The sequence below is a fragment of the Mya arenaria genome, chromosome 10, assembly GCF_026914265.1.
Source record: "Mya arenaria isolate MELC-2E11 chromosome 10, ASM2691426v1".
Lineage (NCBI taxonomy): Eukaryota > Metazoa > Mollusca > Bivalvia > Myida > Myidae > Mya > Mya arenaria.
This window is the reverse complement of record NC_069131.1, coordinates 33,172,180-33,184,967: the sequence shown is the minus strand read 5'-3', so window position 1 is coordinate 33,184,967 and position 12,788 is coordinate 33,172,180. Positions and strand designations below refer to the sequence as shown.

The following is a 12,788-nucleotide window of genomic DNA, read 5'->3' as shown; positions in this document are numbered from 1 at the left end:
CATGGTGATGAATTTGCCATATTGCTGTATTATATCAAATGTGCATTTCAAATGTCTGTACGCCACAAGCATGTTGTGTCTATATAATTTCTTTTTTCAGTGACCTGATGTCCGTGCGCAATTTGACCTAATGACTGAAGCCAAGAAATCGCGGAATGGAACTCATATTAGTTGTGTTATGTTTTCTGAACGTTTGTTTTAACAGCCTGTATAAATTGTTGTTTGACAAGGCAGTGGAATTTTAATCATACAACATTTTGTTTGAGCAAATGCCACAATGAAATGATTATGTTAAGGCAGATCTAGAATGACATTAAACATTGATTACTCAAACATGATATTTTTAAATCTTATGAATTTATATAAATAGTAATTTTCCTATGTCTATAAATAATGTTTTATAAAAAACAGTATGCATTTGTTATTTCTAATCATTCGTGTCTAACAAGGTCAAACCCTTTCTTTGTCCATCCAGTATAAGGTCCGTACATTCATCCGTGTACGGGGTCCGTATATCCATCCCGTACACGTTGCGTGTACGGAGTCCTATATCCATCCCGTACACGTTGCGTGTACGGGGTCCGTATATTTATCCCGTACACGTTGCGTGTACGGGGTCCGTATATCCATCCCGTACACGTTGCGTGTACGGGGTCCGTATATTTATCCCGTACATGTTCCGTGTACGGGTCCGTATATCCATCCCGAACACGTTGCGTGTACGGAGTCTTATATCCATCCCGTACACGTTGCATGTACGGGGTCCGTATATTCATCCCGGACACGTTGCATGTACAGGTCCGTATATTCATCCCGTACACGTTGCATGTACGGGGTCCGTATATCCATCCCATACACGTTGCATGTACGGGGTCCGTATATCCATCCCGTATACGTTGCATGTACGGTGTCCGTATATCCATGACGTATACGTTGCATGTACGGGGTCCGTATATCCATCTCGTATACGTTGCATGTACGGGGTCCGTATATCCATCCCGTATACGTTGTATGACGTCCGTATATCCATTCCGTATACGTTGTATGACGTCCGTATATCCATCCCGTACACGTTGAATGTACGGGGTCCGTACATCCATCCCGTACACGTTGCATGTACGGGGCCCGTATATCCATCCCGTACACGTTGCATGTACGGGGTCCGTATATCCATATATATTTTGTCAAATTATTCTATGGATAAAATGTGTATTTCTTCAAAAACACGCTAAATAACATAAAAATATTGCACATTTTTTTATCGAAATTAAAATATCTCCGTATATCCAAAGATACGGGAATGGATATACGGAATTCCGTACACGTGGTGTTCCGTATACGTAATAATATACGGGGTCCGTACATGTGGATATACAGGTCCGAACACGCCCGTATATTCAAGATGTAAGGGACCGTTCTTTCCCGTATATTCAACCATTTTCCGCAGTGAAACATCCCACCAAAGTCTGAATCATGCTTGGTATGTTCTGACTCATATTGAGAACACATCCCGGGATATCTATAGCTCCTTCTGTCTCGCCCTCGTTAGTCAGAATGTCCAAAGCTATGTAGGTTTCCGTTCTTCCTACGCCAGCACTGAAAACATAGAAAGCTCAATATCTGTCTATTGTATCTGCCCAAAAGAAAGACGAAGAACATGCATTCTTTTATTCTCAATTTTGTAAATCTTAATTTGATTTACAAGTACTGTTATTTACAATACAATTATTTCTATTCTTATCTATATTTTTCAAAACTGTCCCAGTAAATCGTAGGATGTATTTATATCTTTATTTCTTGCGCAAACATAAGCTCAGTACTCTCAGACTAACACGATGTTATCAGTTAATGATTTGCGTGAGGGAAAGCAATTTAATTCATAGTTTCTGACACAGAAATGATAATGCTTTTAAACTTTACAACTAAAACTTGATACCCATGTATGCCAATATATGCGAAAGTAAGACCGTTAAGATTGATCAATACATGCAATGCATATTCACGAGTTTAATCACTGTTTTACAAGAAATGATTTAAGGATACATTTTAACTTCATACGTTTAAGACGTTATCACTTTTAATTCATAATTCCATATGTTATTTTCACTGTTATGGTGGATGTATGTTCAAATTTTTCCTAACGGCGACGAATCATACGGTTGATTATACTCGTTACCGATACAATAAAAAAACAATTGGTGAGTGAGTTTCTTTTAAGTAAATGTTATGCATTTTCAACTTTATATTTATTAAGTTAATATCAATTGCGAATCGAATGATTCTAGGTGATTACGTTCTCAATCAGTCATTCAATCGGAAGATATGGACGGTAGCCTTTTCTAGCTATTGATATGAAATAGAAATAGCCCACTGAACAAAAGGCCCGTCCCAAAAGGCCCGATCCAGAACTGTATTGTTAGTCAAATCATTGCGGCTTATTTTATATCTCGCACCGAAGAATTAATCTTATTAATCGTAATACAAATCGAATTCAAATACACATTGCCGAGCTTTATATAATTGTTATTTAATTTTCTAATACAAAAGCATATTTTTCTATCAAAATAAATACACTGCAAAATCAAACCAAGACTACCATATGGATCGCTTTTATATTTTGAATTTCGATCTTCGATGTTTTCAATTTATTTTCTACTATGCAATAATATATCAATGTTCAAGCGATGCATACATTTGGTTCAAGCTAGCAGATGAACGATTTAATAATCTGAACCGCAGCCTACCTGCAATGCACTAGCATTAGTCCGTCAAAGGTTATCGGCAAGGCGTTCACTTTCTGTCTAAACTCTATAATTGATGTGACGTTATCAGGAATGTCCTTGTCTGGCCACGCTGTGAACTGAAGGTGATGCAGATTTTTTTTCAGAAATCGGTGTACCCTGTTTGAAAATGAAAAGTAATGTAAACAAGTGTTTCATATTGATAACCTTGTACTATGATGTAATATATCAACGGTGCATACCAATTGTAAGATAATGAATTAAAACTAAAAGTTGGAAATAACAAGGTGTATAAGTGTGTTAGCTAGATGACAGTGTACTCACATTGTATATAAACAATGAACAATGAAATTCGTTTATCATGACTTTTTTTCTTATAAGGAGACAAGTGTGTCGAAAACAGAAAGGATAAACACGACTTTAATTTCTAATTCAATCGGTTCGAATCAATCCTTTATGATAGAAGAACTTTGTTTCTTTAAGAAAACTCATTATCATCACCAATCGTTAACAATTATCTTTTATTTAAATAAAAAAGAAACAGATAATAGTCATTGTTGTTTGGATTTGAATAAGAATTATTTGATCAACTTATCAAAATCGACAGAGAAAATAATGCAATAAAATAATGATTACATTTTTGCATAATTCGAATTATCTTAATTGTTACGAAAGCACACTGTAAAAGTATTTAAGATGACAACTCTTCGAAAAAAGGAAACTACATTGAAATGTAAACGGCAGTAAATGATTTGTTTTACATTGCATGCTATGATTATCAACGGCTATGTATGTTAAACTTTTTTATAGTTCGCTTCTGAACTGATAAGAAAGTGTAAAAGCTAATGTAGCAAAATAATCGGTTAAAACGCAGTTTTGTGACTGAAAAATAAACACATATTTACTAGAAATATCAACATTTAAGGAAGTCATTATAGCACTTGTTTGATCCCGTAACAACTAAAGTGCACATACTTCAAAATCTTATTTTCAAGAGGGGAAATACTGAGTTATTCTAAATACTTAGATATTTCAGCATCCCTTCCTGAAATCAAACTTATTCAAAACAATTATTCTTTAAGTTTATAACGGAGAAATTGCGTTTAATAAGGGATGACATATTAAAATCCGAAACTATTTATCAAACATATTTTATTTGAGCTTTTTTCTGCCTCTGAGGGCTTTCAAGTATTTAGTTGTATAATGGCCGCTTTGCACGCGGGAGGCTACATGTTGATACCTATGTATTTATATATGGTATATATCCCTAAGCTGTCACTTGCCCTTCAAGGAAAGTACTGGAAAACTTGGAGTTCTCAGTACTGATAACTGCTTGACAGCTGAAGGATGGAGTGTCATGAAATTTGTCAGTCTTGCAAATCCGACGATGCACCAACGTATTCCCAGTCACAGGTTGTGTTGTCATGTGTATCACTAATAGGCTATACGATAAAGAGTAAAGCATACTAACACAAATTCCATCAACCTAATTGTTTTCGTTGATACTGAAATTACTGGCATTGTCCAAGTCAATTAAAATTTACCTTTGAAAACGTAAACTGTCTCCAAATTAAATCTGCGTACACTTTTTCATCCTTGCACATAACTTTTATATCGCCGTATAGCTTACATTGGCCATGATCAGGCCAGTATTGCTCGCATTTGGTTTTCTGCAAATACACGGATATTAACTTATTATTAACTATATTGAGATAACGATCCAATTAAGTATGTAATTATATGGACTAATGTCAACGGCCCTCTAATGCCTGAAGGGCATACAGGAAACAATATTATGTTTCATAAGCATAACCACAGTTTCAATATTCTTAAATACCGATATAACATAATATTTAATCTGCATGATATTTTATGGTATTCATAATGGAATCTATTGCTCAAATTGTACTCTTGTCATTTTAATCCTAGATCGTTGAAGTTAAATTACATACACATTGTTTTTACTTGTTGTCCATCCATCACAAAATCACAACACCTTTTATCCAGAAGGTCACACACTTTTCGTTAAGTAAACACCTTACCTCACCCTCTACCAAGTTGGTTACCATGGCAATCCGTTCCACTTTCTGTTGCCAAACCATTCGCCAGAATTGGCCAAAATCGCCCAGCTGCTTAGCCATCGGACCTTTAGGAGGCATAATATAAACATGTAGGTTTTCATTATTATGTCCTCAAAACTAAAATGAAGGTTGATTTTTTTAAACTCAAATTTAGTGTTTTTGTTTAACATTTTGATTCATATGAGTTAATATCATTAGAAAACAAACGTTCAATTAATACATCATATTACCCAAAGCAGCTATGTATGCCTTTCGTTTCCTGGAACCCTGAAATAATTAGGTTATGTAAATTTTGCCATGAGTTATTCATTTTCAGAATATGTTCATGTTGTATTCACAAATACCAAGAGTTCAGTAAAATTTATAATTGTGTCATCAGAAAAAGCGATGACTTAAACAATTGCGTTTATACAATCTAATTGTGAATGTGAAGAAGGTGAAGAAGAAGATCAAGAAGGAGGAAGTAGAAGACGAAGAAGAAGAAGAAGAAGAAGAAGAAGAAGAAGAAGAAGAAGAAGAAGAAGAAGAAGAAGAAGAAGAAGAAGAAGAAGATAAACTAAAACAAGAAAAACTAAAACAAGAAGTACAAAAAGAAGATCAAGGAGATTTATAAAAACAAATATATCACACGTTTTTCTTGTATGGACTTACGTCTATATAGCTTGCATTGATATAGTCTGTGTCTCCTCCACGTACTACAACACGCGTATCATCATCTAAAACAGACATCAATGACACATTTGCTAACACAAGTACAGTACTAAAAGGCCATTGGATTCGTGCTTAATAACGCAAAAATAAGTCAAAGATATTAGAAAATAAACAAGAACATGGAAGAAAACAATCCCAGCTATGAACGCCTAAAACATAGAATAAAACTATGATATTTAAACACATGAAAGGGCACACAAGGAAAGAAGGGAACTGGTTCTTACACGGATAAATTCCTTTGTATCTGTTTCTCTGCATATTAAGCTTCGTTTGTGAAACTTCGTATGGTTTCAGGAGACCGTACGGTATTTTCTGCAAATTGAAAAAAAAATGCTATACAAATATAAAGAATATTCATATTTGAAAATTATAAACGTTAATGAAAGCGTGTACCTAAAATTAACCAAACTATATTACATGTAATAAAAACACAAGACGTAGAAGCAGGAGTTAGACATCAAGGCAGTGTACGGTACCTGAAATTTTTCTTTTTTATCCTTTATGCATATGTTGTGTACATATTCCGGTAAATTAGCTACAGTCAGTTTGAATTTGCTGACTTCTCTTGTGTTGTTGTAATAAACACCTTTATTTGTTTCAAACATGTCTGTAATTTCCCGTGCAGAAATATCATCTGCGTTTAAAACATCATAAAAAATAAGTAGAAACTGTTTTTGTCAAATTTTAATACGAACTACTAATGTTACATTTACCATAACTTGCTTACCGATTTCAAGATTGTCCTCAGTCAAAATAATCGTGCTATCCTGGTGGACTGTGGTAATTGGTGTTTTCTATGATGGTGATAGAGTGGAAATAATCGGTATCTTCATTGACATACTCTTCTCCTGAAGACACAAAGACAAAGGCTTTATATGTCAATAAGGCGTGCCTTTTTGAGATCGAAATCCTGCTACTCTATCAGGAAGTTACTTAGCGCACTATGAGTGTCATTATCTTCTCCCGGCTTGATTTAACAGCTTCTATAAGGTGGAAACAATATAATTCAGCAACTTATTTGGTATAATTAACCAGACTTTTGCTATGGAAACACGTAATACAATATTAATTACAAAACGCATACGTACTGCCTTTGTTCACCATTGCTTTCAACGCGGAAGAGTTATCATGTTCTTTTTCGGGTCGCTTACTTCTGTTGCATAGAATGTCTCTTCTGAAAGTACAAGCGGTTTCCACATTATATGCAAGATTTCTAGTAATATAATTAACTGTAAAACGTATTAGTTAAACTGCCAATAATGTATATTGCTTTTGTCCGAATATGCTAATTTGTCTATCACCTTCGTCGAAGCAAAATCATTCCAACGACCACAATGGCAACAATAGCAACAACTCCACCTCCAACTCCTCCAGCAAGGGATGTAGTTGACGTTTGTTGTCCTGCTTCTGTTTCAAAGGCTGTTAATAGTAAAGTGAACAGTAAATTACAAGATACATCATGCATTTCATAAATTGCAAACCATTAACTTTATCTCCGGGCATGACAATTTCAAGAAGTTGTGACATGAACATGTTCTATTCAATAGCTAAAAGTATTATTTGTGTGTAAAATATTGTATGGAAAGGTATGGATAGTATATTGAAAATTATGTCAGTTTCACCTGCATGACAAAGTGATCCATTGTCATATTGACATTCTGTGCAATCATTGCAATTGTATTTGTACTTTTATACTTTGGTTACATGATGAACAGTGATGGCCACAGTGATGCTCATAAATACTTCCCCAATATCCGTCAAAACAAGCTTGACATCTGGATGACTCGCAGAACGCACGTGGAGTTTCACAATTAAAACAACGACTATTTTTCAAGTAATATCCGAACTTACAGGAATTGCAATACCCATCTGATTTTCTACAAGACAAACAATTTGCAGCACAGCTCCGTTGGCAATTATGTCCATAGTAACCGTTTTGACACGACTGACAACCGGTTGACTCACATGAAAAACAATGCGTTTTACATTTATAACAACGTTTATTTTTTAAGTAATATCCGGACTCACATGAATTACAATAACCATCTGATTTTCTACAATATGTACAATGTACAGCGCATCTCGTTTTACAAGTATATCCAAAGTATCCGTTCTGGCACGACTGACACCCGTTTGTGTCACATGAAGCACAGTGAGTTCCACATTCACGGCAATAATTATTATGCAAATAATATCCGAGTTCACAGGATAGGCAATAATCATTCGAGTTTTTACAGGTTGTACAATGTGCAGCGCACTTCCTTTGACAATTATTTCCATAGTAACCGTTATGACAGGACTGACACCCGGATGGTTCACAGGAAGAACAGTGAGTTCCACATTTAATGCAAAAATTAGTATACAAGTAATATCCGGTAATACATTTTGAGCAATAATGGCCATTGATCCGATCACATTTAAGGCAATTTTGAAAACACAATTCTCTCCATAATACCCCTCTATGCATCCGTTATTACAGTAGCCGTTTGTACAATTTGTATATGACCCGTTAGCACAACACTGGCACTCGGAACACAACTGTGCACACACAGCTGTAAAGTATAACTAATACATGAGCAGTTATCCATACATATGCAATTTCATTAAATTTTGATCTCTTTTACTATTGCCTTTAATGCAGTATAATTTTATTTCCAGACTGACATGTGCATTGATTAATATCTTTGAACCAATTGCAAATGAAGTCGTTACGGCACAATAATACAAAAATAAAACGAAATGCATCTTTACTGAAAATAAAGCATGAAGTTCCTGTAAGATTAAATACTATTGTGTTGATTAAAATATGTTGTTGTTTTTTAAATTCAATTTTATAAATATATCTGTTCCCGAATTTACTAACATTTTATAAGCTAATTATAATACGGTTTTAAACTACAGGTAATATTATCAGTAATATATAGATTTATAACACTGATTGAGTGATGTATCTTTGAATTAATAGAAAACTGGCCAAAATGTTGTTAACGAAAGCATATTTTTTTATTATTTTCAAAAGATACACATTAACATTAAAATGCATGTTATTGTGGGCTTCTATATTTATCAAATAAACTTAATTTGCATGGTATTACGATTTAATTTGATAATAAAGCGTCATAATCTAGAGCTTGTTTAACATTAATCTCAGGAGAAATAAACACGTTTTGTTTCTTTTCAGACTAGGGCGGTGTCCACGACTTTTTGAATCACCCAAACATTCATATCAGTAAATCATTTTGTGTTCAGTTTTATTTTCTCAAATATCATTACAAAATACGTCAGGACACCATCAACTGTAAATGACAAACGTGCATCTTCCGAGACATGGTAATGTATTAAGTTGTTATACAATTATGTTTTAATCATGAAAATGTGTGTTCAAAGATAAACAATATAAAAGCAAAGTCTTTGTCCAAAAACTCTATGAATCGTTAAAATATTGAAATAAATTGGAGCTTTTTAAATTTGGTAGGACGATGGAAAACTTACCTCGCACAAGAATAAAAACAATAACACACGAAAATAGGAGCTTTTAGTTTAGTAGGACGATGGAAAACATACCTCGCACAAGTATAAAAACAATAACACACGAACACATTGCGCTTAAGTTTTGGTGTACACTAGCCAGTTGCTCCAAAACAGGAATTATGTCATTAAAGTGTTCATAAATCCACTGTGACTCATACTTAATTCATTCCGACAGAAGTGTTTTAACACAAAGCTTACGAGCCAGGTTTAAAATATGTTTCATACGCTTAAAGACACGCTGTTATAATATCAAACCAGAAAGATTAGTCAAACCATCATTTGATGGATTGATATGTTATACTTATTTTATATTTGAAGAGAGATAAATATGTTTACACGACAAACTGAAATAAAAATAAATAAACGAATCAACGTTGCTCACAGGAGGCTTAGGTTATATGTCTATGTTTGTATTTTGTCATGTTAACATTACTGGTGATTTCCAAGGTTATTGTTTACGATGTCTGGCACCATGTTAGTATATGCGTGTTTCTTTCCTTGAATTGTATTATACAACATTATGTAATGTTGGTTGTCAATGCGAACTTTAAAAAAAAGATATTTAATGTTGCAATCTTTAAACGAATGTTGATCAAATGATGCTTAACTTATTTAGTATTTAATTTGTTTACGTGTCAGAAACATTGATGAGTAAGTATTGTTTTGAAGCATTTTGCTATTTAAGCAATATTTGTAAGGGATATAGTTGACCTTGTTTCGCCACTGTGATATTTAAATTCATGTAGTACACAGAAATGGTCATTGAAACAATATGGTCTTTGTGACAAAAAAGAATCAAGGAACAAACAAAAGTTGGGCCCACAGACATTTCCATTCTTCAAATATTTCTTGTTTTAACATCGGGTGATCTTGCCGTTCATTTCAATATGTGAGCACAGCTGGGATCAATCAAGCCTAGACCTAATTGACCTGGACACAGAACCTCAACCTAGCCAAACTGAATCAAACCCACCCCACCCACCTGAAACACTACCAACGATGGCTCTAACAGACGCAGATCTTGAACAGCTATGTTCAAAAATGGCCCCAGTGTTGATTAACGATATAAAAGAGGCTCTGAAATCAAGTATTTTGAATGAAATCAAGGCTGAAATCAGAAACTCTATTGAGAAAGAAACAGCAAATCTCCAAAGTAAGGTCACCTCCCTTGAATCAGAAAATTCAAAACTCAGAGAAGAACTTAAAGAAGCCAAGCTGGAGCAGGACGAATTAAACCAGTATGGCAGACGGATGTGCCTGGACATTGCTAATGTCCCTGGAGACAAACCAGATGAAAGTGCCGAGATCCTAGAAAAGAAGATATTAAATGAAGCACAGAGGGCTGGTATTGAACTCACAAGTGCTGACATTGACAAATGTCATAGAAAGGGTCGATATGTTGACATGGGTCACAGAAAAGTAATCATTAAGTTTACCAATTCAAAAGCTAGGGACCGGATGTACTGGAACAGAAAGAGACTGGCCGATGGGTTATTTGTCCAGGAAAATCTAACCCCATACCGAGAATACCTGGGCTTCCGTTGCAGACAGCTGAAAAGAGCGAACAAAGTGACAAAGACTTGGGTTTCAGGCTGCCGTGTGTTCGCTCAGCTCCATGGTGAAGACAAAGGTCGTCAGATCAAGCACCTTGATGACATTTTGCAGATATCCGGCGAGCAACAAGTGTAACTGGTGTAACCAGTGTAACTGTGTTTTGTGAGTCAGGGAGTCTAGTGCTGCTAAAACTGTTAATATATAGTTAATGTATAACCGAATTAAAATGCAAACTATTTACTTATTAATACGAAAGATTACTTACCATAGTCAAATCCGATGTTATATCCTGCTTTTTTGTTTTTGTTTTAATTGTTGCAAAGCATTACTGAATATCGTTAGTAAATATATCCAGTAACTACACTGCAGTACACTTAAACTACTAATCAACTTTAATTAAGATGTCAAATTTTGCACAACTGTCTTGAATTTGTCTCAAATTTATCAATGTTCGTTTTTTTTACAAATAAAAACTAAAATAGCATACACTCTCATGAACATGTACATACATTTACTTCATTGAATAAGTCCTCGTTGTATATAGTTCACTTATTTCCACATTAGCATTATCTCTAGATGTGTTTGTACATATCCACGGTTACGATAGTTATTATCCATGTATTATGACTGTTCTTCAATTATGCACATACATATGTTCGTATGTGTTACACTTCTGTTTTTGACATTTCATTTGACTCTCTATAGCAACTAAGTATTCCTAATAATTATTTTTGAAAACTATTGAAATGTATGTTTAAAGTTATTCCGATAATGTAACAAAACGTGTATATCTTAATGGTCAAACTTTTGTGTAAATGAAATAATACTTGACAAATACCAACATGAGAAACACGAGATAATGGTCATTATGATATTGACAGTCGATTAAGGCCATTACTAGTTTATTAGGTTGTTAAAGGGTCCTAGTGATCCCTGATGATACTAGACATATTGAAATAAAATAAGGTTTTTTTCTTAAATTAAAATAAAATTTGTGTACGTATTGGGAAATAATATCTGCATGTTTAAGTTTATATATATGATTGTATCTGCTAGTTGCGGCTACCATCTATTAAATATTGATTATGACACATGTCTAAATTACATTGTTAATATGTATGGCCTAACACAGTTTTATAATTTGTCCTAATCCTATTGTTAAACGACCATCGATAGTCATCGCGTTATCAACATTACATGATTGTATACTTATTTTAACGCATTGCTGAATAATTATTTAAAGTTTAACCGTTAATGTATAACTACTTGTCCCATCTGAACGTAGTTGATTTTTTTTACAGTTCTTCAACAGATGTTTTACTTATTTCTCTTTCCCTTTTCGTCTCATTACTTAGCCACACCCCAGGAAACCCTTAATATGCTTATATTTGTTTCTCTTTTGCTCCGATCGCAGGTTGTACATGTTTGTGTGTATGTTGTATTGTATCCGCATAGGTGATTGATCTTCAAGCATATAGATCTGCGATCGGACTATTTTATTGTAAAACACAGCGCTTTCCAACGACTTCAAGTATACGAGTACATTCGCTGTGTAGCCTTGTTCTGAAACTTGTATTTTATATATTATTCATAAAACAACTCCTGAGCACCTGGCTGCATATGCAGGCCGTTAATATTCCCGCGTCCTTTTCAGGCATATTTGCTTTGTTTGGCACGGTGTCAATACTAACTCGTTTTGATAACGATTTTGCGGATATGATGTATTTAAACGACCCTCTTTGTGTTTTGGTTTTGTCTGTTTCAACTGCATTATACAGGCTGCTTATTATATCTGGTGATATTGAACAAAACCCCGGTCCAGGAGACACAAACAATTTCAGCTTCTCACTTTTTCATCAAAATATCCGTAGTATACGTAATAAAATCGATTATGTCAGGGACAATCTGTCAGATTTTAACATACTTTGCTTTACGGAAACGCATTTATCACACGAAATATTAAACGAAGATATTGCTCTCGAAGGATTTGATACTGTTTTTCGAAAAGACTGTTCATCGTACTCTGGTGGTCTTCTCATTTATACGTCATCGGTCTACAGACCGAAACGATTATTTGATATTGAAAATATTATACCAGAATCTATTTGGGTGCAAGTTTATGACAGATCAAGTAGTTATATAATTTGTAATGTATACCGCCAACCCAATA

General features: G+C 34.4%; 1 protein-coding gene across 1 annotated transcript; it reads right to left on the bottom strand.

Moving 5' to 3' along the window:
* Window positions 1-1,430: 1,430 nt before the first annotated feature.
* On the bottom strand, window positions 1,431-4,882 carry LOC128204611 (tyrosine-protein phosphatase 12-like). The gene is made up of 4 exons (XM_052906014.1): window positions 4,784-4,882; window positions 4,286-4,411; window positions 2,745-2,860; window positions 1,431-1,596 (listed from the first exon to the last, which is right to left on the bottom strand). Exons 1-4 carry the CDS (start codon window positions 4,880-4,882, stop codon window positions 1,431-1,433), a joined length of 507 nt encoding a protein of 168 aa, XP_052761974.1.
* Window positions 4,883-12,788: the final 7,906 nt, after the last annotated feature.